Below are 26,970 nucleotides of genomic sequence, written 5' to 3'. Positions count from 1 at the left end.
TCTGCCGCGTCGACTCCGAAACGATTTTTTTCATTATGTCACTTTGCGTCTGTCGCGCTACCGAGGTATACGTCGCTTGAAACAGCGGGACACTTCTTCAATATTTATATCACCTGGAATATTTCATGCCCTGACAGCTTTTCTTGGTATCCCAAATTTGACAAATCTTTGCTAAACAGGTTTGTGCAACGAGAGTTTTTTTTTATAGCAATAAGTCTACCCCAGTGTGATTTCTCTTCACACGGTAGGAAGCTACAAAAAAAGTACGTCGAGAACAATAATTTTCAATCCTGGAAAATTCTGAATTCCTAATCGCTAAAGTTAGAGGTTTAAATTCCTCTTTTTACAGTCAGTATATTACATAATCGAACCTGTGTGTCGACTTTTTTTACCGCGCTATAGTTGTTTTTTTTAATATGAACGATATGTCTATGATAAGCTGACGAACAAACGTTCGGAAAATGTGTTACACTCGGCGATGTCAATGCACGAACACGGAAATCGTCGTATCGTTCGTGAGAGAATCGGAGCTCAAATTCCGGAATAATGTTAGGAAAATACGAGCGTGCTTCTCTCGGAGCGAAGAGGCTACGTTTTCCTTTTCTATCGGCGCGGAAACATTTTCACCCACACCAGCGATGCCGAGAGTCCCGCGAACAGTATCGCTGGACCGATATCGCGACAACATCTCGACAACGCCGATTGCGAAGGGCCCGAATAAATTTACGTAACGAACGATGGGTGGGGAGGGGGAGGAGGGGGAGGGAGCACACGAGCCGCGGGCGTGCGCGCGATGAGTTTGCAGATACACACGTGCATGCCGAAGCACGTGTCGCCGTTGCTTCGCAAAATAATGCTAATAACGTAGCCGCGTTAAGTTCCTTGATTTATCGTTCTCACGCTGGCAGATGTCGTCTACGAACATTTACGGTGCCAGGAAATCGTGATGAAGACTCGCGCAGCTGAACGAGTATCTCGTGATCCATGGGACACTCGGGAGATCCATTCCGGAAAAGGTTCCTCGAACGTCCGAGGTTGATTCGTTCGTTTCGGTGGAGAGAAATGAAAAGTATATAATTCACTATAGAATGTATCTAACAGAATATACATGTGTAAATATCCTGACTCAAAAATGTATTTTTTGTTAGAATTCTCTCTCTCTCTCTCTCTCTCTCTCTCTCTCTCTCTCTCTCTCTCTCTCGTCATTTTAAAGGTTCTATACATGTTGTAAAAATGTATTGTAAAAATATTTTACGTAGAATAAAAAAGGAAAAATATTTTTTTACCGATCTCGTAAGAAGTGTATGTATATGTTTGATAGATTTTATTTTTATAATATTCTTCCCGCACGCAGTATACAAATGTTAGAGTATTGAAATTTCTCTGTACATGAGAAAAATATTTTACAATTGTAGATATTAATATAATAATACTATCTCAATTTCAGATAAATTATCTAATGGAATTCAATAATCGCGATTCCAAAAAAATTATAACTAAAATGTTTCATTAACATAGTCCTGGAGATTTTTTCTTGTAAGTATACATTTAAGACGCGAAAATCGGCTTTCTGCATGTGTGTGACTATCCAATTTAAATAAGATATTTTTTTATTGGAAAATAAAGAACATTATGTTGGGATCGAGCCCATCCTGCCAATACAAATGAGATATGGTCATTTATGATAAGGAAGTTGCTATCTGTGGGCCACTAGCGAAATTATAAAACTGGTCACATTGCTGCAAGATAAAGTCCAGTAGATAAAGAAGATTGTCTGGTCGATAACATTAATCTGTTATATCGACGTATGATAAATACATAGATTGAAAGTCATTTTTACAAATTTTATAAATATAAAAATGAGATGCAATAACAAATATATTTTGTATAATGTGCAGTAATTATGTTACTTTGCCCCAAGTGATAATTGATAAACTGCAGATACGGTAAATTCAGAATATTGCTTTATAACAGAAATTGTTCACGTACAACATATCATTGAATGATAAATTTAACGAGAACACGATACGAGCATAGCAGATCACCAATTTTATAAAGGCCCGGGTGAAGTCGAGACCACCACACACTTTACCCCTTACCGATAGACTGTGCCCCTATAATGCCCATTCTACACCTAGGGATGATCCTACTTGTGGCTCATCCGATACTCCCTTCTATACCTAAAGCTAATCCTACTTGCAGCTTATCCGAGGGAGTAGTATAAAGTGTAAAAGGGTACACTGTAGTTGTACTTTGGTACGATTGGAAACCAACCAAAGTGTAAATCTTTTACACTTTATACTACTCCCTCGGATAAGCTGCAAGTAGGATTAGCTTTAGGTATAGAAGGGAGTATCGGATGAGCCACAAGTAGGATCATCCCTAGGTGTAGAATGGGCATAAGGTGCGAGTTTGGACTAAACATATCCGATTTTATCGACAAATTTTGCCTTTTGATGCGAGTCCGGACTAAATATAGGCAATTCTGTCGATAAAATCGGATATACATATTTAGTCCGGACTCGCACCTAGGGGCAAAGTGTGTAGTGGGTTTCGACTTCACCCGGGCCTATGGCAATCTGTCTATTAATCTGTGATACAAGCACGTATCGTTTTCCTATTGCAAGTGATCTCATATTAATTTAGGATTTTTGTATGAAACTTTAACATTTTCGCAATAAATTAAAAAATTATTTAGAGTATTTAGACAATAACATCCTATCTTGGCTCTTATATCCTTCATTACTTCGTATTCGTGATTTCACGTCAGAGCGTTAATTTGAGAATGTAAGAGTTGATCTGACACTTTTTTTCTGTGTGATGTAATTTCTACGTTCTATTTTCGTAACGCAGACGATAAGGCTTGTTTAAATCACAATTCTCCGGACTGTATTCAACATGTGTAAGTAGATCAAGTTATATTTAATCTCTTTGTGTAAGATAACGACTCGAGTTTCTATTGAATATCAAACTTGGTTTGATATTCAATAGAATTAAGTATCATATACCTGGCGAGGCTCACTGACTGCGCAAGGGACGGCGAGATAAGGGGAATAGTAATAGGCGAAGAGAGCTAAGTATCGGTCGAATAGGGCATCTTGCCGAGCTCTGATCGAAGGGAAAACCGCTGACCAAAATCTTGTACACCAATGCCCACTAATGCCCAGTGGGCATTACTTTATCTTATTATCTTCTTTTATTTCATTTATCTTGTTTTATCTTATTTTATTTTATTGTATCTTATTTTATCTTATTTTATCTTTATAATGCCCCAGCAAGACGTAATGCCCAAAAAATGCCCTAGTAATGCCCAGTAATGCCGCAAATCTGTACACCACAATGCCCTCAGCGGTTTCCCCCTCGGCTCTGATATACCATACACAACATACGTGTTTAAAAGACAGCAATAAACAGATCAGTCAATCGAGACTTGTCAAAAATATACAAAACGTAAAAAATTTTTAAAAGTTTGTCGACTTACTGCTTAAATCTTTTTTTTTACATATTACTGGCCTAAGAACCATGTCCACACCAACAAAAAGCGTAAGCAGTAAAATAAACAACAAGTAAATTAACCAATTGCAATCGAGAATTGTTTACTACTTAAACATTCTCAGCTGTAATCGATTGGTTTGCTTACTGTTTGCTCACTCTTATCGCTTACGTTTCTCAACATGCCACTGGTTTCAAACATTATTGTAACATTTTACTATTACATAATATTATCTATGCATCGTGTCATTTTTATGATGGACTGTTATCTCGAAAGATATCACTGCAGTTTACTTCCCGGTCCGAGAAATAATTTCAAATACTTAGAATTTCTTTGTTAATAGAAGTAATACGTCTGATAAAAAATATTTGTCCTCTTATTTTGTTGAAACTGTTTGCGCGGTGTCTTTTGAAAATGAGTCTTTCACAAATTTACGATGCGACTTTGCAATAATGGAATTTATACGGCGGCGAAAAAAAATGTTTCCGCCCGGGATCGAACCGGGGACCTTCCGCGTGTTAGGCGGATGTGATAACCACTACACCACGGAAACTTGTTGGAGGTACAGCCTTGCTGCACGCGTTTTCCGCGGGACGGTATCTGCAAATAATCTGGGACACGCACGTCGCATCTGCGTTATGTGCTATACATGTCATGTATTATCCAACTAATGAGAAGAAGAAGTTATCACTGCTTGTGCAGCGCATTTTTATTTCCACAGAAACGTCATCCAGCTTATGCATTATGCTATTGCTATACTAAAATTATCGACGCCTGTTATTCCACTTAATATTCCTATCTATTAAGTTATCGGTTTGTCCTCGACACGTTCGCGTCCAAATGACGAAATTTGGTAAAATAAAACGCGTAGGATCGTGAAGCGCCGGTTCTCGCGAAATCGAAATTGACGGAAGGTGTTAAATGCGCATGATAAGCGTCGCGCGATAAAAAATATATAAACGATCGATCCGACAACGGGTATCTCCCGAGCAGCTGATTCCGTATCGACAGTTTATCGTCAATTAAAATCGACTCGTAAAAAAATATTGCTCGCGTCGCGCGATAACATGCGCTTCGCCAAAATATCGCGATTTGTGTATTTTCGTCAGAATCGCAACGACGTGAATCAAAACGAGTAAAAAATCCCGCCATCGAATCGTTTCACCGTCGATCCCGTCGTCGATCGCGCGATACAGCTCTCTATTCGCGCATAAATATTCCGTTCTAGATTTCGCAATTCGTAGCGCTTATACTTGCGGTTTTATTTTTAACAGCAGCGATTGTGACTTTTCTACGCAGAACGTCACGTGGTCTCGGGAATGCTATGCGAGAAACGAAGATGCTGAAACGAAGCGAGACCTCGGTTCGAAAGATGACGAGAGGAACGAATCAGAGTTTCCGCATTCAACATTTATCTGCGTTAATTTTATCGTGATAAAAGCTGGAAACTTGTTTCATACCGCGAAGTTTGTTACGCCTTGTGTCGCGGGATCTTCGAATAAAATCGTCTTGTATAGCGTGTACAGAGCTCTGTTTAAAATAATAGATAGAATATGATCAGATTACATTAGATTGCATGCAATTTCAATGTAAATAAATAAGAGCCTTATTAATTTACATTGCATGCAATCTAATGTAATCTTATCATATTCTATCTAATATTTTTAACAGGGAGTGAAGAGCCTTATTAATTTACATTGCATGCAATCTAATGTAATCTTATCATATTCTATCTAATATTTTTAACAGGGAGTGAACGTAGTCTCGAAGGTTTACATTCATTTTCAAACTGTACGCGATATAGAAATAAAAGCTCAATCCTATCCCATCCTATCTTTAATTCATCAGATTTCAGAATTAATCTTATCTGCCGTTTAATATATGTTCATAATTTATACAAGTATTGTATTTTTGATTCTGCGAATGTTTTTCACGTGAGATCGTAAGCTTGTATCCTGAAATTTCCAATGTGAAGTCTATAGATCATCCCACAATAAGGTTTAACGGGAAATTTCTCGATCGCAACAGGCCTAATTAAAATTACACTGTTACAAAACCCAATAAAATTATCTCGTCGCGAATGAAGTCACACTGTGGATTATCGTTATAATCCAGAATGTGACTTTATTCGTGACCGGATAAAATCTTTGTAGCTATACATACATAAAATGTTCATTCCAACCAGCCGGAAATATATGTATACAGTCCTATCGTATATCTCATTTTAAACTCGAGGTCTCGAACCTTTCTTTGCTACATAAAATACATAAAAATATTTGGGATAACTGATAATCCAGTGTGAGCACAAGTTGCTTTCATATTGCTAACAAAAATGTTAGCATCTTACTATGTCGTCTATTGTGCTGTTGCTAGCATTTGATGTCGGAAATGAAACATTTGCACGATCCAAACATTAGCATTAAGTGCTTGACCAGATGTAATAGATCTAATAGGTTTATATCGGTTAGAAAATTGAAAACAATGTATGCTAATTCTTTGTTAACAGAATGCCCATTCGATGTGCTCTCTCTCTCTCTCTAGCTGTGCACTAACGACGATAATAGGTTTGTTTTCTATTCCTGCTATTGCACTGGTAAACTAGTGCAATAAATTAGAGTAAGACAAGTATATTTTTTCTCATTCTAGCTTACTGCACTAGTTCACCAGCGCAGGAGCAAAAAAACAAGCCTTACATGTGAACATTGTGCCAGCTGCATACTTGAATCATTCAAACATTAGGCTTGTTTTCTGTTCCTGCACTGGTGAACTAGCTAGTGCACTAGTGCAGTAAGCTAGAATGAGAAAAATGGTACTTGTCTTGCTCTGATTTATTGCACTAGTCCACCAGTGTAGCAACAGGAAACAAGCCTATTGTATTCGTTTTCCTAGCAAAGAGCTAACGTCAGTTGCTGGCATTTTATTTCCATACATCGCTTGAGCATACTGGCTAACTGCCAAGTTCTATCGCCGAAAATGCTATAAAAAACGAGATACCTTCATGTCACAAATTTGTAACGTCGACATTTCTTGGCGGACCGGATACAAATCTTACGAGACACAGTGACATTTTTCATCCTTCCCCGAAAACCCTTGGAAAATTGGACAAAGGCAGGTCTGTGCGACGTGCATGACGGAGCGCGACACGTGATTGGCCACCTCGGTGGCGTGTGCGCGCAAGTGCGTATATGCCGTACGGCGGAGCCGTCGAATTGCGTGCGAAACTGCAAAGTCGGAACTCGGGGACACTCGGGGACAGCGAACGTGGACGAGCGTCACCGATCATTGCCGAAGCTCGACGAATTGCGCCACGAGCGCGACGACAGGCGGCTCGCGGAGCGGCGGAGTGCAGTGTGCCGCAGTGATCCTAGACGATTCGTCGTCGAGACTCCAGTCGTCGCGGTTGGTTGGTCGATCGATCGCTCGATCGGTCGGGAAGTGCCCGTGATTCACGTCGTTAACGATCGCGCAGCTAACCACGCGACAGCCCAACTGCGCACAATTCGTGTCCGCCCGAGATCGCCCCGTGGGACTGCCGGAGAGTGACGAGAGGCCGTCGCGAAAGCATGAAGGCGATCCTGCTCGCGCTCGGCGCGATTCTGGCTGGTGAGTCGTCGACGTTTCTCTCTCGACGGGACGCGAGCGATCGCCCTTGGTCGCTCGCGACGCAATCCCGCTCCGCACTTCTGGATTGTTTTTTGTTTAGCGGCGCGCGTAATCTATATATGTTTGTACCTCGGGTTCGTAAACGTGGTGGCGTTTAGCTTTATCTGCGAGCGACCTTTAGCTCCCGCGATGTTTATTGCGTCTGGTGCACGCGACGGCGACGGCGTCGAGCTGCTTTTATCTGTCTTCATTCTCTCTCTCGCGCCTGCGACGGAATCTTCTCGACGTCCTCTCGCGCCCCCCCCCCCTTCCTCCCCAGCTGACTTTTCTCTCGCTCTTTTGTCACGAGCTCGGTTCCGTTTTCCCTCTCCGTCCCCTCCGCATTGCCGGCTAATCACGTTTCCATTACTCACGGCGAAGGAACTTGTAGCTATTAGGATGAATAGGATGACTCAGTTGATTTGATCGTGTAATTTGTTGGTACGGAACGGAATGCAACAAGATTCTTGACGGCTGAACGTTACCTTGCGAATGAGAACAATGCCTGGCTTAATAATAACGCCGATAATGCTTATCAGCGAATGACTGATGAGTGTTTGTGCTTTCACGCGAGATGACATCGCTTCGAAATTCGGTCTTGTCCGACGATGAATCGCTCGTGCAGTTCCGCGAATACATCCCTGGCAGGCATTAGAAACTTGGACGGGGCAATGAATGGCTTCCTGAGGATTATTCACCGTTCGCGAGAAGCTGAGAGTATTGCTCCGAGGCTATCGCCAAGCGTTTTGTTCCCCGACTCTAAACTTTCGTAACATTCACCTTGTGAAGTCGAGATTGATAATTATGCGATGTCTTTACTTTCAGTGGCCGCAGCCGCGGTGGTCATAAATGCCGATCCAAAGGACGACCTTCTAGGTAGAAACGAGTGTACGTGGGGTCCAAGTTACTGGTGCGAGAATCTAAAGTAGGTTTCAGAGAAATGGTATTTATATTCCGATGTATTTCCTGTATACCGAAAAAGACTTATATTCTGTCATATTTCATGTATATTGAAAGAACATTTATCTTCTGATGTATTTCCCCTTCGAGGGGGGAAACCGCTGACCAAAATCTTGTACACCAATGCCCGCTTATTCCCAGTGGGCATTGCTTTATCTTATCTTTATAAGGCCGAATGCCCAAAAAATGCCCAGTAATGCCACAATGCCATCAGCGGTTTATCCCCTCGTTTCCTGTGTATTGAAAAACAGTAAAAAGTTGGGAATAATTTATGAGGCACATTTGGAATACGCATTTAGTTACACATTTACAATGTACAATACGATTATTAGTCGGACAATAATAACGATAAGATTAATTGAAATTGAAATTTTGTAGATAAGATAGCTTTTACGTTAATGTAAGTTTTTATAATTAATATTACCGTAAAGTGTACAACAATGCTGATTAAACTAATGCTGACGATAGGACGGCCAAGGGATGCAACGCTGTCACTCATTGTATTCATCGATACTGGGAGCGGATGGAAGTTCCGGAGGATAATGATGATGTATGCGGCATTTGCAAAGATATGGTGAAACAGGCGCGGGATCAATTGGAAAGTAATCAGACTCAGCAAGACCTGAAGGACGTCTTCGAGGGAAGCTGTAGACTAATTTACGTTAAACCAGTCGTCAAGGAATGTATCAACCTCGTGGATCAATTTATCCCCGAACTCGTGGAGTCTTTGGCATCTCAGATGAATCCGTCTGTCGTTTGCACCGTTGCAGGACTCTGCAACAATGCTCACATTGATAAATTGCTCGCAGAGCACCCGACTCTGGTAAAGGTAAATTTCAGCTATATTTTGTTGTTCTGTCATGCCACTGGCCTTGAGCGGATTAAAGCTTTCACAAGTTGTTTCGTTACAATTTTGATACATGAGATTACAAAACCCAACCTACATATTGGAAGAAGAATTCGGTGCTTTTTTTTAATTGTTATCATTTGAAATTTCTGTTTTCCAAAGAATGATTTGTTTATCAATTATCTCGAGGTTAAATTTGTTTCACAGATCTGTTTCCATTAAAGTATTTTTTTATTTAAAGTTTCTAACGTCGGTAGTTCCTAGTGCACGCAACAAGTCTGAGAATCGAATCTTTTGTTTAATTGTTCTGGATTGTTTTAAACTGTTTTACACAGCATCTGCTTTTCGTGTTATTGAAGCATTTATTGATTAAAGCTGTTTTTTTAAGTAATTATGCCAATTGCTATCAAATAATTACTGATATTTGTATACATATAATATTACATTTATCGCTTTTGAGTATTTTTGCATAATTTAGAGTAGATTAGTAAGGCTTAATCTTCCGTAAATAGCGTGCAGTAACATTATCACGCATGCCTACATATTCATTATTTTATGTAATTAATTATCCCAACAATAAAGCTTATAAATGTTATATCGAATTTTATTTGCACGTTTGTAAATAACAGTGGATAAAAAGTGTCAGTTGTGTATCGGTATAGTCGGTGAAATGGCCATTGATAAAGAGTATCTATTGTATTTTTAGAAGGGCGAGACAAAGTCAGTTTTATTAAAGAATGATGAACTTGAGCCTGACGAGTGCACCAAGTGTTACACAATAGCAAAGTATATGGAAGATAAATTGCATCAGACACCGCGGGACAAGATGCTCGTACAATTCGTGAATGTTTGCGGTCAATTTGGTTCTTTCTCGGATTCCTGCGCGGCCATTATTATGACCCATTTCAATGCTATTTATTACCATCTACAAGACAATTTCAACGCTGACAACATATGTCACTTGTCGGGACAGTGCAGTGGCAAATACCATAAACACGCAAATAGTACAGATACAGTAAGTGTATAATAGTTAACGTGACAAAGCATATAGGTTAATAATATTTATGCGATTAAAAATTATTCATTAACGTGTAATTGTTGTTGATAATAGGTCCCACAAGTAGAGATAACACCTCTGTCGAGTGTGGGCATGGTGGAAGTTGGAGATGACCTCCCATGTAAGTTGTGTGAGCAACTTGTGGGTCATTTGAAGGATCTTCTAGTTGCAAACACGACGGAGATAGAATTTAAAGAAGTTCTCTTGGGTCTTTGCAAGCAAACTAAATCTTTCGCTGACGAGGTTTGTATTTTAAATAAGTGGTCACATTTTAAATATCTGGTACTAATAGAAGTAAATTTTCCAGTGTAAAGCCATAGTTGAAGAGTATTATTCGCAAATTTATGAATATCTTACAAATGGCTTGGATAGCAATGTCGTCTGTCAACTCACTGGAATTTGTCCTAGTCCTGGCAAAGCGTTGCAAGTAAGATACACTATTGCATTTTATAAGCAATGAAATATTTTGCAGATAAAACAATCTAATTACCTTTTGTTTTATATTTTAATATTAAAATAGAGCCCTATGGAGCCTCTGGTCCCAATAGAAGCAGCAGAAATAGGTTTGAATATAATGAGGGAGGAACAGTCTCGAAAAGATGAGGTTGAAGAGGTTGCTATCGGCAAGGAATATCCAAAATTGGAAGCTGAAAAGATGCAATTGCCACTTGAAAGATTAATGCCTTATCCTTTGCTGCAACCCGAAAGTGTTGATGGACCTGAGGCGTGTTCATTGTGCCAATATTTGTTACATTTTGTTCAAGAAACTGTTACAAATCCTGCAACAGAGGTAATGAATGTCAAGTTTTATGATGGTATACGTATGTATGTAAATTTATGCAAAACAGCACACATATACTTACAATTTAATCAAAATTCAAGGAGGAAGTAAAGGAATTTTTTGGAAAAGTCTGTACAAAGATACCTTCTTCCATTGAAGGCGAATGCCAACAATTCATAACCACTTATGGAGATGCAATTATAGCCTTACTTGTCCAAGAAATAGATCCATCAAAGGTAACGTATCTTTATATTGAACCATTGGGACCGATAAAATTTAATTTATTGTATAATTTTTATTTTAAGGTTTGCACTTCGATACGTATATGCCCATCAGAGGCAATATTGGATGCGTGGGAAAAAATTCCTAAGCAGTTTATGCTTCAAAATGCACGGGATAAACCAACTTGTCCACTCTGTTTGCTTGCAGTGACGCAAATTTATAATTCTATCAAAGACGAAAAAACTGAGGTATTAGTTCGCTATTTGTCATATTACGATTATGACTATATACGATTTGTTTCATGCGATATTAATGTTACAGGCTAACATTGAGGCAGCATTGGATAAATTATGTAGTCATTTGCCACGAAGTTTGATTGAACAATGTACAGATTTTGTAAAGTCGTATAGCAAAGAGCTTGTAGAGATGATGCTTGCAGACTTGACTCCTCAGGAAGTATGCGATTATATTCATTTGTGTAATGATACCAAAGATGTTGGTCCAAGACCAATTAACATTGCTGAGAAGGATGGAGAGATATGTGAGTTATTTCTTAAAATGTGTGCGCGGACGTGCGAGAAGAATGGAGCAATTTGTCACAATTTTACATTTCAGTAACCAACGAGATACCGGAATATCCATTGCATGTGCTTCAGCCCACGAGTATGTTAGATGATGGTGTGTGTATAATTTGCGAATTTGCAATGCAATACATCGATAAGGCGATTGGTAATCGAAAGACACGGGATGAGATTGAACATGCGGTGCACAGTGTGTGCAATCATTTACCAAAAACTGTTGCCAAGGAATGCAATCAGTTCGTGGATGAGTATGCTGACGCTTTGATAAGTATTCTCGCGGAAGATGTTTCTCCTAAAGAGGCCTGTAGCATGCTAGGTCTTTGCAAAGTGAGCATGGTACAGATTCAAGGTAAAGTGATAGAAATGACAATTGTATAGAGGAGTCCCCCATTATGAGACAGGATCCTAATATGGGATACCGTGGTTTCTGTTAAATTAATAGGCATCATCAGTTGATTCCACCGTGAATGTATTGCCCTTGGAGCGAAATCTGTTTAGTGGAAAATTAGATTGTGCAATCGTTGCCAAAAAATATTTGTGATTGAATTTATGTGTTAAAAACCTGCTATCTCGTATTAGCAACCTATCTCATAATAAAGGACTTTTTTCTATTATTAGTTTTTGCTAATGTTGTATGAAAATTGTATACCTAATTTTTTTTCCATAGATTCCGTATTTGAATGTGCCTTATGTCGCGCGATTATATCGCAAATTGACAAGCTGTTAGGTGATTCCAAGGTAGACGCTGAGATCGAGGAAGTTGTTGCGAAAGTGTGCAAATATCTACCAACGGACAAACAAGATAAGGTAATATTTTCTTTTACGGTTTTTTTAACGAAAAACTAATAACTTCAAACTGAAATGAAAATCTGTGCAGTGTGACAAGATGGTGAAACTTTATGGCCCGAGCATAATAAATATGCTGAAAGATCACGTGGATAGCGAAAAGATGTGCAGCAAGATGGCCCTGTGCTCTTCCAACGATTACTTTGCGATGACATTCAAAAACCCACATGAATCGCGATTAAGCGACGTTACTATTTAATAAGTTTTATCAGTTTCGGGTGGCACAAGCTGCAAATTGGAGGCGAACTCGAGAGGTGAAAGTGAGCTAATGAAGAATGATGCGCTACTTTCCTCAATTGGAAGTGTTGGATTCTGGAGATGTTAGCTGTAGCGAATAGCCTATTTCATGTTATGATATTATATATCGATCTTTTCATTAAATCTCTCTAACTATATACGAGCACTCGGATTGATTTACGTTGACACGACGAAAGTCCTGTGGTTTTCGCACCTGAACCAAATGTCATACGTAGTTTGCCATTAAGTCGTCGTTGACGCCACGAAATTTGTAATTTTTAATATCGCTGCGAGAACCGATTTCTTCCAGCTAAAATAAAGTGAGTTGCTGTTTTATATAATTGAAACGATATATTAACACATGTAAATCCCGTCTCTCTACGTATCTACTTTTTTTCCAATACATTTAACCCACAGTAATGATCTGCTATTTTTAACTGTGATAGCCGTAAAATGGAGAAAAAATAATTTGTTTATGTAGATGACTTGTGTGTACCTAAAAATGTGATTTATATTGTACTTTTTTAATAAAGATGTTCTTTTGTGTGGGAGATTTTATCTGTAAAGTTTTCAGTTTTTCAGAGTATTGTAGCCATCCCGCTTTATTATTAATATTCCTGTCTATCGACTAATGCGAATTCGAAGTGTAAAGCTGCGGCAGAGTGAACTACATAGGACTAAACGCTGTAAGCACAGATTTCGCGGGATAAATTCGAGATCGACGGAAAGTATTCAATTTGCAAAATAAGCGTCTCGCGATAAAAAAAATCACGTAAATGATCGAACGAGTTATCTCTCGAGCGGCTGATTGGACAAAAAATGGCAAATCGTTTCGTGCCTTTTCGACAGGTTTGCAACGGCGTGGATCGAAACGAGTGAAATTTCCCGCCGGCGGTCCCGCTTCCGCATCGCTTCCGTGCGTCGCGTCTACACCATCGTGCACCGCGGCCGCTGCGCGCGCCGCTCTTGTTGCGTGATCCGACAGCACGGCTGGGCACCGACCGCCATATTAGTGGATCGAACCCCCGAGTTCGCGTCCGTATATGATTGTCAGCGAGGTAATTATTCGCGTGAGATCGCGTGCGTCGCGCCCGGGCGTCGTTCGCCGGCGTTCACGATCACGGGCGTTTAATCCGTTCGTTTCCCGTCGCAGAGGACAAGCTGCCGACTGGCGTCTCGCCGATTGAGCGTACCTCGTCTCGCCAAGCTCCGGATTCCTGCTGCACGTTGCCAAGATGATGTACACAGTAAGGGGTCTCGCGTCACCGGCGCGCTATTTCCTGACCATTGGTCTTCGACCTCGCTCGCGGCAAAAATGCCGCGGGCATCTCGCGCTCTAGCCAAGAGCGATCGATCGTTTCCCCAAGTTGATTTCAGGAAATCTGCGGATTGAACAAGATTTCTATCCAACTTGAAAAATATTTTCTACATTGTACGACAAATATATATAACTCGAGGATTAGAAAAATTATACAATTGGAAGACAATCTACATTTTTTTTGCTGACGAGAGGATCGATCGTTCAGCCTAAATTGGAGAATATTTTAACAGACTAATAATTTATTATTTCTAATTTTTCTAGTGTATATCAAGTTTACCCTTGTTTGCTCCTTTTCAGGGGACAACTGCTTCGCAGGACACCAGGTTCAGCGACAAGGAGAAAAAACTTCTGAAGCAAATGAAGTTTGGAGATTCATTGACACAAAAAGTAATTGACAATTTTCAGTTTCTAGGCGTCATATTTTGTTCATAGATTTATTTTAGACGTTTAATATCTGCTGCGTCGATTGTAATTCTAGCGGGAACGTAGTTTTTGTCTCCAACAGTTGAAATTTTAAAAGGCCGAATTAAATTTGACGAAAGTAGAGCTCACTTTTGATTAACTGGATTTAATAAATTTTGCTGTTTACACGCAGATTACCTTTGAATCTTTGTCAAAATGCTTCTTTTCGACTCGGAATATTCCTGTATTCGTGATATTTATAAAAATTATGTTAAATGCAATTTTATCAGAGAGATGGGTCTAATAAATATTGTAGTATAAATTAGGCAGTTTGTACGTACAACAATTACTGAAATTGAAACCGGGAAAAACGTGAATTTGTAATGTATTTGGTCGTAGGTGGATATGAGCAAGGTGAAACTTGATGTGATTAAGCCATGGATCACGACGAAGATCACGCAGATTCTGGGAATGGAGGACGACGTGGTGGTAGAGTTTGTGTATAATCAGCTCGAGGAGAAGGTAAGAGGGAACGTGTCGCACTTAAATTCAAGCGAAATTAGAACGGTTTTGTAAGAGATACACTTTTAGTGTCGTAACTTGTGAAAAAGCAGTAATGTAGTAATCGCAGTCACTTGGCTTTTTCCCCTCATCATTATAGGAGATCGATAAATATGCATTATTTCAGCACGATGCTTTCGTACAAATCGCAAGTACGGTATCCAAACTTTGCACCTCGTGCCGAGTTTGGATAACACAAAGCAATGAGGCAGACATTCTCTTGAGCCATTTGGCGTACTCTTGCCGCATTGTTTCTTTTTTTATATATACATATCCTTAAATTTCATCGTCACTCGATACAAGTCTCATCGTCCCTCGTTTTTAATCGGCCTTTACATCCCTTTCCAAGCGTACCCACTTTCAACAAAAGAAAAAAAAAAAAAGAGAGAAAGGTTTCAAAAACTGATCTGTAGCTGATCCTGCCACATTGAACTGTGTAGTCAGTCTTTATCATATGTGTTTGAATTCCCCGTTAGTATAAGTAGAGACCGTTGGTGGGGCCCAACCCTTTTGTCCAAATGGCATTCGGATGTGCTCCTCTCTACATCCGATTGGCCGCCTTTCTATCAGCCGTCAACCCTAGTGTCAGCTGTGGCAGTTGGTATCTCAACGTCACCTTAGAACCGCCGACAAATCTGCAGCTTCAGCAGTTATGTCGTCATCGTCGCCGCCACTGCCGACGACGCCGCCGCCGCCGCCGCCGCCGCCGCCGCCGCCGTGACTACGACACGTCTACGACGTCAACGTCGCGACACACCGCCGGCATCTTCTCATCATGTTCCTGCCTCTCGCGTCCTTTTCCGGAGCTACGCCACGAGCCTGCCGATGTCTTCGAGTTTCCTGCGACGGTGCTGCATCATCTCTTCTGTTGGCGTGACTGCCTCAACCGAGGTAGTCTGTCGTCGCCAGCCGTGGGACTTCGAGAGCTGTGCGAGGCTTTCGCTCACCCAAGGAGCTTCAACTTCACCACGACATCGTTTTCCGGAGCACTGGCGTGTCCAATAGGATGGGATCTTCGGAACTGTCGTCCGCCGCAAGCTACGATTCTCCGTTGGAACCGCCGTTGTCGAACTCCAAGAGCAGCGGGTGGTCGAGCGCCGACCTGACGCTTACTTACCACCGAAACTCAGTTCGCGAAGGACCTCGATAGTCTTCCGGGCGTACTGTCGGTCGTGCGTTGGCGTGATTGAGGCGAAAACGGCGCCTGGAGGTATCCCTACACACGGTTTGACTCTTTGCCACTGTCACAGGTTGGTGAAAAGGTTGATCCTTTTATACCACATTATCTCTCCGATTTTCAGGCGGACATTCTCGCCAGATGTTCGATATATACATACGCTTCTCTCTCGTTTCAGCGCACGCACCTTAGCGGTGTGAATGTTAAAGTCGATCAAGGGTGACGAGGTATCGGTCTATTTTCTGCTACTCGCATTTAACTTAATTCTTTTTTCTCCTCAGCATGTAACTCTATTTAATGCAGGTACGAAAGAGAGTGCGGTCGGCGGCACTGGTGGTAAGGCACGCTTAGACATAGAATAATAAGTATCTGCTTTTTCGAGGGGGAAAAGCAGTTCGTAACCGAGAATAGGACTATAGATTGTATCTATCGAAATTCCAATCAAAATTTAACACGTTACTTTTATTTTAATTGTTGTAAAATCCGTTTGCACAGAAACTTTTCGTTACTCCTATGTCAGAGAATTAAATTTGTACGTTGTATATTTTACAGTTCCCCGACCCCCGAAAAATGCAGATCAACCTGACAGGTTTCCTGAACGGTAGGAATGCCCGTTCTTTCATGGGTGAATTATGGGACCTTCTGGTCTCCGCTCAGGAAAGCGTTACGGGCATTCCCGAGGCTTTCTTGCAACAAAAAAAAGATCAGATTAAAAAGCGTTTGGTAATTATCAGTTTTTACCTCTGTGTAATGATCGAATATCAATAAGGCTCGTAAGCACATGCGGCATGACTTGTTACATGTAGCTATTTGATAAGGTCATTGCATGTCATTATCGTCCATCAAATATTCAATACATTTATACACGGGACATTTCGTAATAACTTTTATTGCAATGTCACCGACTTCGGGTGACAAACTTCAGTATCCGATAGTTATATCATAGTATAACTAGTAGGTCCACTCTCTGATTACGTTTCCACCGAGGGTCAGAGTCGGGCTAGAGTCGGGTCAGAATCGGGTTGGGGTGAGCGTTTTTGCGGTGGAAACACCAAACCCCAACCCGATTCTGACCCGACTCTAGCCCGACTCTGACCCTCGGTGGAAACGTAGTCTCTGTCGGCTCCTTTGCTCTTTGTGGTCCCGATCACGTGGTATGTCGCCATACACCTGGGCAGGATCCAGCAATGTGTGCGTATATGTATGTGTATATATACGTACTCGTCAAAGCCACACTACCACACATACAACTTTTCTTTCATTCATCTGCCCAGAACAATGTCGGATGCGCAGAAGGGATCGATGCAAGACGAAACAAATGACGGAATGGACCTACGAGTTATACTATGGTTATATTTAACATTTATACGTGTGCAAAGTGCATAAGTGCACATCTTTATCAAGTTACATGAAGTCCCTTCGAAATGAATTAACAATTGAATCACTATATTGTGACATTCAGCGAAATGTTCAGTCGAATATAACCAAATGGATGAGATCAATTTCAACTTAGTTACATTTAGCTTTAAGGCAGTGATATTTTGTAAGCAACAGTGGTTTATATTATGTTGTAATATATCAAATTAGGAGGAGCAAGAGAAGCTTCAAGCATCGTTGGCGGAGAAGGAGAAAGAAAAGGAGCGTGAAAAAGAAAAGGATGACGCTGATAGTAAAGTGAAGAAGGAAGAAAAAGATAGAGGCTCGTCCAAGGAGCGTAGAAGGGATCGAAGTAGGGATCGTGATAGAGACAGGTATTATCATAAAAAAATGAAACTTAAAAAACGTGGTCACACATCACGTTACTTATCTTACATTATTTTATTTAGGAGCAAAAGGAGTCGATCACGGGATCGACACAGAGATCGTGATCGATCGAGTCGTAAGAGAAGATCCGTCTCGAGATCGCCGAGTAAAAATTCCAAGGATAACGGGAAAGATATGCTTGACGTTAAGGTCGAACGAGAAGATTCGCCGCAACCGGAAAATGCTATACCTCTGATGCCAGTGAAAACCAAGCCGTAAGTAAACTAAATCGTATTTGTTCATTACTGAAATACACTTAATAAATACGATTTAAATTTGTGTATTCGCAGGGAAGCCGCCGTCGCGATATCAAGATTACAAGCAAAGTTGATGAGCATTGCTGATGGGAAGAAGAAGAACAATCGCACGCCGTCGCCGGAATCCATGGACAAATCTGCGAGGAAATCGCGATCTGGGTCTAAATCGCCGACGAGTCGTTCCAAGAAATCTAGAACGAAGTCACCCAGCCGGGACTCGAAGATACGTCGTTCGCGATCGCCCGCCTCCAAGTCGAGACGATCTCGGTCCAAGTCGCGATCTAGGAGATCCCGATCCAAGTCCAGGCGATCAAAGTCGCGCTCGCAGGAGCGTACCAAGTCGAAGCGGAGTAAATCCAAGTCGCGATCGCGATCGCGATCCAAGAAGTCACGATCTAAGAGCGAGGATAGGAGCAAGTCGAGAAAATCAAGATCCAACTCGAGCGACTCGAGATCGTCCAAGTCCCGCTCGAAGTCACCGGAGAAACAGAAGGACAATGGAGATTCCAATAGAAAGCGCAACGGTAGTACGAGCAGCAGCTCGGGATCCGAGGAGGAGAAAGATGCGAAGGATAAGAACGACTTTGAGATACGGAAGAAGAAGGATGGCGTCCAGGCTAAGAGATCCTATAGGAAGACCAACAAAGATGACAGCGGCAGTGACAGCGACTCTAGCCGGGAGAGAAAGTCGGCGCCTAAGCGAAGAAGTCCTTCGCCGCGTAAGGATAGAGGTCGATCCAAGGATAGAGACAGAAACAGATCGCGAGACCGGTCGCGAGATAGATCGCAAGATAGATCGCGAGATAGATCACGCGAGAGATCGCGAGATAGGAACCGAAGGTGAGATTTACAAATTTTTGCTAATAGATTTCATCTTTAATTATAAAATGCTATTTAAAAGGTGTATTACACACAACTTTCCTTGTAATATCAAGAGGCACGGTTGTATCGCGCCAAATTAAGCACAGCAAATGTTACAATGCAATAATGTTGTCCGCGATATCTAATCTTTCTGTACCACAAAACGTTTAATGAGAAAGTTGACGGTTTGCGTGAATTCTCGAGGTCTCTTCTTTCTTTTTTTAGGAGATCGTTGGACCGGGATCGCGATAGGAGGCGAGAACGCGAAAGGGAGAGGGAAAGGGAGAGATTGGACCGATACAGCGGCAGCCGCAGCATGCGACCACCTTCGGTGCGCAGGCCGCCTAATAGGCGCAGGTTGGTGTTCTTTTGTATACCGAATGTACCTTTTTCCCTTGCATTGTGTGCATAATAAATTATTGTAGCAGTCCCCCACGCAGAAGTCCGGCGAGATATCGTCGTAGGTCACCGAGCCCCGAGGACAGGCGTCGCAGGAGATCGCTGGATCATCGAAGACGGTCGTCGGAGAGACGTGACAGGCGCCGTTCGCCCGATCGACGTGGGAGCCGGCGTTCACCGGACGGACGGGATCGATCGAGCAGGTACGATAGATCTTCCTCGCGCGACAGATCGAGTAGGCGGGATCGCTCCAGAGAACGACGGGATAAGGATCGTCGATCTCGATCGAAGGATCGTAGATCGAGATCCAAGGATCAGAGGTCACCGGTGGATGGTGCGAGAGATGGGAAGCGGTCTCCCGATCGTTCGAAGGGTACCAAGGATAAGACAAAGGACAGGAAAGTGGATGAGAAAGCTAAAAGACCGCCTGATACAGGATCGCGAAAAGAATTGCGAAACGGCCGGTCTAAGTCGAGTAGCTCGGAAAGTAGCGAGAGTAGTTCCTCTAGCAATGAGGACGAGTTACTTAGGTGAGTGAAATTTTCACTTTGAACATGATACTTTCATGGAGCGATCGGTGGATAATAATCGATGGATACTCGTGGTGTATTTGTGTACGCGTATTTGTCGAAAAACGTTTCACGGAGAAAACGCGCTTAACACTGTGTCTACAGAAAATCAATCGAGCGCAAAACGCCGCAGGAGAAGCGAGAAAAAGAACGCGAGCATGCGGATGATGCCAAGAAGAAAGAGAAGGAGAAAGAGAAACCGGTGAAAGAAGAACCTGCCAAGAGACCGGAGAAGGAAGTTAAGAAGATAGAACCTGTTGCTGCGAAAAAGCCCGAGCCCAGTGTGTCCCCCAAGAAACTTCAAGCTGCTTCACTCCCTATTACCAGACATAGAGTAAGTTGTCCATTTTGATTATCCTATACATTAATAGAGAAATTCAATTTTATAATATATTTATAAGAGAGAGAGAGATCTACAATATACTTTGTTCATATAAGGTGCACGTTGTTACGAATCCTTTTATAAAAGTTACCTTTTCTTTACTTTCAAGTTCTCCAAGAGTTTGTCGCGCACACCCTCCCCGTTTAAGAAGACCGAAGACATCGTGGCAGTAGCAGTCAAAATTAAACAGACGATTAAGTATGTAAGAACATATTTGTGTAATGAATAATATTCTAGTTACTACGATTGTGTATATTTTACTTACAGAGAAGACACTAAAGACGAATCACCAATGAAGATTGGAGATATGAATTTTACCGCTGGAGACGCTTTTCCTCTAAAGAAAGAGGAGAAATCTTTGAAAACGACGAAATTAGTAACGGAAGATAAAAAGTCCACTCAAAAGCCGTTGGAACCTTTATCTAAGAAACCTGTAGAAGTAGCTAAAAAGACAAAGAGAGAAAAGCGTGATGGTTCTACAGATAGTGACGATAGTGATGGTGAAGGTAAAAGATAGTTTAATAATTTCAATAATTAGTTATAATTAGTTATAATAGATATTAATGTTTCCTTTCTTTTCTATTTATTTTACAGGCAAGAGAAAAGTGAGAAAGATGGACAAATCGAAGAAGTCTAAGAAAACCTCCACGGATGAAGATAAATCTGACAAGAGCAAAGCTGGATCGAGCTCGGATTCTGAGGATGACAGAAAGCATTCAGATAAAAGCAAAAAAGCTAGAGATACTGGCCGAATCGGTAAATTCTTCCTAAATAATGATAAATATAATAAATTACACATTTTGATAAAATATATAATACAATTTATATATAATTTTTCTATTTTATTATAGATTCAATCGATGATCGTAATAAAGATAGAAAAGACAGTAGAAAACGCGAAGTTGCTGAAAATGATTCGCGAAAGCGTTCAAGAAAGGACATAGAGGAAGAATTGAAAAAATCAAAAAGATCGCGAAGAGACTCTTCATCGGGTGAAGAAGAGCAGAAATCTAAAAGAGGTAGAAATGAAGACGATAGATCAAGATCCCGAAAATCGAAGAAAGACTCTAGTTCCGACGAAGAACCGAAAAAAGTGAAAAAGAGGAGAGAGACTTCATCAGACGATGAGAAGACTAGATCGCGAAAGTCTAGAAAAGATTCAACAAGTGAAGATGAAGTCAAATCAAAATCAAAGAAATCTAAACGAGACTCAAGCTCAGAAGACGACGATCTTGGAGATAAAGATTCAAAGAAGAAAAAGAAAGTTGACGATAGCTCGGACGACGAAAAGGTGAAAAAGAAGCGTAAGAAAAAGGCGAAAACCAGTACCAGCGAATCAGAGGTAACATATCTTTTTGCAAACAATAAATTAATTTTCTCTAAATGTTCGTTGACTGAGTTTTTCCTTTCCAGGAAAGCGAAGTTGAAGAAAAGAAGAAAAAGAAGGAGAAGAAACACAAGAAGCACAAGAAACATAAGAAGCACAGAAAGCACAAGAAGAAGAAGGTCGCGGATTCAGATGAATCTGATGTAAGTGAAGGTAATACGGAAGAACTGGAAAAGAAACTTCGGGAAAAGGCATTAAAATCTATGAAAAAGGGACATAGCATTGAACGAAGTGATTGAGACTAACAACGTGTGATCCTTGAAAATGTGTCATACGTATATCTCTGTATCGCGAAGCGATAACATTCTAATTGTATTATGAATATGAATAACTTCCGTTTCTTATCAATAATTGGATTATCATTTTTTATCACTCAATCCCTTCGGTACAAGATTAAACGGTATTCATATCGCGAAGTAAAAGTTTTCACATAAAATTGAAGAAAATATCCTCTTCATTAAATTGGTTAGAATTGCGTAATGAGATTCAGTTTCTTGTATCAGTAAAGTCTAATCTACAATGTATTGTTTGCATTTAGAAAAACATCCTATTTTGTAGTCGATAAAAATACGCTTAAAAAATTTATATAAATTGATAAATTGCTTATTACACATTTTGCAATCGTACAATGTCGACAAATTTTTTAAGCGTTTTGATTTACATATATAAAATAGGATGTTTTTAGGTGCGACACCACATTGTAGATTAGACTTAAACAGTTCATGCAGAGTATATTTAGTGATACGTATAATCTTGTATGCTGATATAATGTAAAGATTTTACATGATTTGAAGAATTTGACAAAAAATACACCATTTTTTTCAGACTTTAGTTCCTAAGTAAGTTCAAGTGAAATTAGGACTCGTATACACAGCGATTTATTCAAATTAATTTGTATAAAGCTTAGTTTTCATTGCAGTGTTTAGAAAATAATAAATAGTATATTTGAATGATAATGTTACAGCAAGTTGTACAAGTCGAAGAGCAATCGAAAACCCTTTTTGCAAAAACTATGTGTTCCCGAATGACATGATCGTTTCTATTTTACAGTGACTCCTAATTTCTCCTAGACATCAGAATCGCCATACCGAATTTGCAGATACGCAATATAATTTATTTAATAAAATTACGTAATTCGCTAGTATTAAAAAAAATATAGAAGTATTAAGAATTATACAAATAGCGTTATGTATTGCTCATACATTTCCTGCAACTCAACATCCTTTTATACAAACATTAAAAACAATATATATATATGAATACATATTTCCAGTCTTACGAACGATCCAACATAGATTCAAAGTCTGGTGAACAAATTATTTTATTGTTTACCGGGCCAAGATTGATAAGATCACCGGTTTGTGATGTAGTGTCTACTTTTACGGCTAAAAGGTCCTGAAAAGTAATTAATTACTTGAAGAATTGCGATAGTGTTGTGTTGCTTAAATTACAAATTATATAAAAATGCAATTGTATACCTGTTGAAAATGTTGCTGCGATCCAATGTCGACAAAAAAGCTCATCTCGCCGAGACGTAATCTCGCTCTACCAGACTTGAAAATCTCGAGTTTGCCTAAGAGACCACTTCTTAAATTGTCTAAATTGTAAGGCTCAAGTTTTGCTTCACTGCCACTTTCGTAATGCGTTTTTGTATCGCTTGGTTTCGATAGTGCTTCGTCTCTACTGGATACCAGACCAGGTAAAGATTCTGGAAACTATTAATCAATCATTAAAGTAAATAATAGTTGCAATAGATTACACGGCATTCTTACCTGTATTAACGTATAGGAATTAGCTGAGTTTTCAACTATCTGAGAAATGATGGTTTCTTTCTTTTTGTCTTGTTTCCTTTCCTTTTTTATATTTTCGACTAAAAGGAAAGAAATATGTGTACAAATTCGATAAAATTACTATAAAAAAAAACCAATATTTTACAATTACCTTCACCATTTATTGCAATTACTGGTTTCGTATGGGTGTCGTCATCGTCAATCGTATCGTTTGTTTCCTTTTTAACTCGTGGCAGTGTAAGAGGATACATTTTGTTATCAGCATCGAAGCAATCGTCGACGAAATCATTTGTTAACAGGTGCTTTAATCTCTTCTCCCTTTCTGTATTATCAGTAATCTTATTTGTATCTAGCTTTGGTTTCTCCAGAAAAGATTTCGTAGTTTTTATTGTGTCACTGGAAGTCCTGGGACCATCATGCCTTCGACGAGCAGCAGGTGATGTGTATATTCCTTCCGACCACACGCCGACAGACTAGAAACAGAACAATCGCATGATTTATATTACAAAATTGGTATTTCCAATAAGCTATTGAAATAAACCCTAAGAAAACTAATTTCAAATTCACATAGCGTGATATTAGGGCTGCGGTCCACATGACATTATAAATGTATTTCCTTTTAATGAAGAAAGAAGAATGGAAGCATTTGCAGCATCAAGTGGACTGTGGAGTCTACGTTGACACTATATCTCCATGTACTTTATATACCTTGATTTAAGGGGTTAATTAGAAGTTGATTGTGAGTAAAAGCAATAGATTTTATACCATTTCGGAAGTGATGAACTAAGAGTATTATTAAACTAATAACATAAACAATTGATAAATGGAAACATGTCTCGACTGTGTCGAAGAATTAAGACAGCAGCATTAGTTCCAGTCTACAATAGACGATTTACGGCCTAAGTCCTAAGAAATTGACTAATCACAGTAAAAAATGAAGAGAATACTCGATCGATTTCTTAGAGCTTAGTACTTAAAATTATTGTAAACTGGGGCTTACTTCTATTATATTCCCTTTGCTTCCTCTTCCACGTCCTCTGTCTCCCCTCCCTCGTTCCCTTCCACGATTGTTTTTCGATCTCGCCGGATCAGTCTTGACCGCAATTACCGGCTCGCTGAAATAAAGTTGTCTTTAGCGTCTAGGCCATGTTGCAGGTAAATTGAATAGCTTACTCCTTCTTCTTGTTCCTCTGCACATTGAGGTTTGGCGTGTACACCTTCTTCGGCTTTTCAATCTTGATGTTTCCACCTAGTGTCAGGTCTCGTGGTATCCGGAAGGATGTCAGCCTCTGCGTGGTGGTGGGTAAGCCTGGCTCCACCTTGATGCTCGTCACTCTCTCCATGAATGGCTCCGACGACGTAGACGGTTCCGACACGAACGCGCCGGGTTCTATCTTCACTCGAACGCTCGCGTCAAGGCCGTCAAGGGCGTTGTCCGAACCGACTGAATTGTTTGAAGCCATATTCAGTCGACGATCTTTTGTCAACAAAGTCCGTTCGTACTCTCGTCCCCCACGGAAATATCCAAACACGCGGCACAATTCTCTTCTTCTTTTCACTCTCCAGGCTTATTCAGTGTTTTTACTCCGCAACAATGCGTTCTCACTCGATTGACAATTAACCAAAAATACTACCAAAACGACTCGATATTCCGACGTCTTGATCGTTCGTCCGTTCAAGTGGTTCAAGAAAAAGAGAGAACTTTGCAATTAAACACTAGACCAATACTTGAAATTCGCACTGAAGCAATGTCCCTGATGAACGTGTTACACGTGTTCTCTAGCACGTCCCACGCAGCTACGCGCCTCCCTCCACCGCGAGGACCGCGAGCCTCCTCATGTTTGGCTCACAGCTGCCAATCTGCAGCTGAACTTTTTCTACTCTCCATTTTTTCTCCTTCTCTTTCTCCTAATCTCTAATTGTGCATCTCTTTCATTTCAAGTGCACATAGTATAACGTAGTGTAGCTGCAAAGAATAGATCTCAAATCTCGATGGCGTATTACTTGTTACCACCGGAACGAAAAGCAGTTAGTTACCAACTGCGGATGGTAACGGAGAAATACCGGTCACCTACCTATGGTAAAGAGAACAAATCGCTGTGTAACGCCTATACACGCCGTGAAAAGTTCGATTCCGCAACGAAACGCGGCACTTGTCGCACGCTTTTCTTCGTTGCCCGACGTTAATTAATATTGAGACATTTTTCTCTTATACATTAATTGCGATAACAATGACGACGCGTTGCAGAAAATCAAATCCGCTCGACGACAGCGACGACGTTGATAACAGAAATTAGTGAATTTTTAGAATAACTCATGATTATATTGGTAATTAATTTGACTCAAGAATTGTTTATTGAATAAAATAAACTTCCGGTCTTCTCCAGTAACATTAAAGACGTGCAAAAAAATGCATTCTAAAGAGCTTTTATACCCAAAAAAAATGCACACTAGGGCCCGTTTACAGTCAATTTTTATGTTAAGGTATTGCCTTAAATATCTCTTGAAATATTTTGCAGTCAGCAAAATGATCTGTATACCATCCATACGGATCATTTTTTGACTAAATACTCTTTGAGCATGTATTCAAGGCAAAGTTAAATATAAAAATTAACTATAAACTGACCTTAGTGCGCATTCAGTGCGCACTAGTGCAAGCTATCGAATTCGTTATTAGAAATTCCAGTCTCATTCAAATAAAATTTCGTTTAAGGTGAAGAAGCCATTTCTTTGAAATTAAATGAACGTCTAGTACGGTCAAAATTCCAACAAACTTTTTCCTAGCTGTAATCTGAATTTCGCAAATTTTGTTAAGAGACACGTCCAGCGGGCGATTCTTTTCGCAATTTGCGATCGAGTTACCTCACGGCGAATCTTGAAGAAATTGATTTACGCGGGAGGGATCTTCGATTTCAAAACTTGACTGGAGCGCGGCGCATTCCGCGCCTCTCCCGCGCGCTCGCCCGCGTAGATAAGCGGTATCTGCGGCGCGGCGAGCTGCGGAAGGCGGCGGCGTCGGCGCCGACGGCGACGTTTTCAGGACGGTTAGTAGCGGCAGTGACATGGGCAGGAGGAGAGCACCGCCGGCGCGGATGAGGTCATCGTATGGTTTTTTAGCCGCGCCGCGCGCCGGCAGTCGCGACGCGGAGCGCCCGAACGCCGGCCGCTGGTGCACGCGTTCCCGCTGCCGCCGCCGCCACGCGTTAGGTGCCGAGCGAGCGCAGGAGCGAGCTGCGAGGACATGCGACGACGCGCCACGTGCCGCCACGGCGCCGTGCGTTTCAGCGTGCCCGCGAGTTCACCCAGGTCGTCCTTCGGCGGGAGGTGAAATTCCGCAGGAGCGAACCCGCGGCATTCGTAAATCGCGCCTCGCGTCTTCGCCTCCCCCCCCCCTC

At 40.9% G+C, this 26,970-nt stretch overlaps 4 protein-coding genes and 1 non-coding gene across 7 annotated transcripts in view; 3 read left to right on the top strand and 2 right to left on the bottom strand.

Annotated features, from left to right (window-relative positions):
* Nucleotides 1-3,973: 3,973 nt before the first annotated feature.
* Nucleotides 3,974-4,046, bottom strand: Trnav-aac. The gene has a single exon. It is a non-coding gene; the product is annotated as a tRNA-Val (tRNA).
* Nucleotides 4,047-6,840: 2,794 nt separating this feature from the next.
* Nucleotides 6,841-13,222, top strand: LOC105566308 (proactivator polypeptide). 2 transcript variants are annotated; one of them, XM_012020216.1, is made up of 13 exons: nucleotides 6,841-7,096; nucleotides 7,961-8,060; nucleotides 8,564-8,918; nucleotides 9,649-9,957; nucleotides 10,054-10,242; nucleotides 10,307-10,426; nucleotides 10,520-10,789; nucleotides 10,882-11,016; nucleotides 11,086-11,250; nucleotides 11,324-11,543; nucleotides 11,618-11,932; nucleotides 12,251-12,390; nucleotides 12,461-13,222. In XM_012020216.1, exons 1-13 carry the CDS (start codon nucleotides 7,057-7,059, stop codon nucleotides 12,626-12,628), a joined length of 2,526 nt encoding a protein of 841 aa, XP_011875606.1. In that variant the 5' UTR covers nucleotides 6,841-7,056; the 3' UTR covers nucleotides 12,629-13,222. The 2 variants fall into 2 exon arrangements, with proteins under 2 accessions (XP_011875606.1, XP_011875605.1); XM_012020215.1 differs by having other exon boundaries at nucleotides 6,842-7,096; nucleotides 8,564-8,924.
* A 399-nt stretch (nucleotides 13,223-13,621) lies between these two features.
* Nucleotides 13,622-23,051, top strand: LOC105566306 (serine/arginine repetitive matrix protein 1). Of its 2 annotated transcripts, XM_012020213.1 has the most exons (17): nucleotides 13,622-13,724; nucleotides 13,820-13,913; nucleotides 14,285-14,374; nucleotides 14,789-14,911; nucleotides 16,680-16,850; nucleotides 17,715-17,878; nucleotides 17,954-18,145; nucleotides 18,221-19,027; nucleotides 19,274-19,405; nucleotides 19,474-19,977; nucleotides 20,122-20,350; nucleotides 20,508-20,596; nucleotides 20,666-20,904; nucleotides 20,993-21,154; nucleotides 21,250-21,740; nucleotides 21,812-21,938; nucleotides 22,836-23,051. In XM_012020213.1, exons 2-17 carry the CDS (start codon nucleotides 13,902-13,904, stop codon nucleotides 22,853-22,855), a joined length of 3,552 nt encoding a protein of 1,183 aa, XP_011875603.1. In that variant the 5' UTR covers nucleotides 13,622-13,724; nucleotides 13,820-13,901; the 3' UTR covers nucleotides 22,856-23,051. The 2 variants fall into 2 exon arrangements, with proteins under 2 accessions (XP_011875603.1, XP_011875602.1); XM_012020212.1 differs by having other exon boundaries at nucleotides 19,477-19,977; nucleotides 21,812-23,051.
* Nucleotides 22,709-25,544, bottom strand: LOC105566307 (DNA-directed RNA polymerase III subunit RPC4). The gene is made up of 6 exons (XM_012020214.1): nucleotides 24,749-25,544; nucleotides 24,576-24,690; nucleotides 23,727-24,048; nucleotides 23,558-23,655; nucleotides 23,264-23,500; nucleotides 22,709-23,180 (listed from the first exon to the last, which is right to left on the bottom strand). The coding sequence occupies exons 1-6, from the start codon at nucleotides 25,036-25,038 to the stop codon at nucleotides 23,061-23,063; spliced, it is 1,182 nt and encodes a 393-aa protein (XP_011875604.1). The 5' UTR covers nucleotides 25,039-25,544; the 3' UTR covers nucleotides 22,709-23,060.
* Nucleotides 25,545-26,552: 1,008 nt separating this feature from the next.
* LOC105566303 overlaps nucleotides 26,553-26,970 on the top strand; it is a 4,999-nt gene continuing 4,581 nt past the window's right edge. Inside the window, exon 1 of the mRNA XM_012020202.1 lies at nucleotides 26,553-26,782. Coding sequence (XP_011875592.1) covers nucleotides 26,638-26,782 — 145 coding nt within the window. The 5' untranslated portion in view covers nucleotides 26,553-26,637. The remainder of the gene's footprint in view (nucleotides 26,783-26,970) is intronic.

The sequence above is a fragment of the Vollenhovia emeryi genome, unplaced genomic scaffold (assembly GCF_000949405.1).
Source record: "Vollenhovia emeryi isolate VEMERY1.0 unplaced genomic scaffold, V.emery_V1.0 DF939145.1, whole genome shotgun sequence".
NCBI classification, from domain to species: Eukaryota; Metazoa; Arthropoda; class Insecta; order Hymenoptera; family Formicidae; genus Vollenhovia; species Vollenhovia emeryi.
This window is presented reverse-complemented; position numbering and strand designations above follow the sequence as displayed.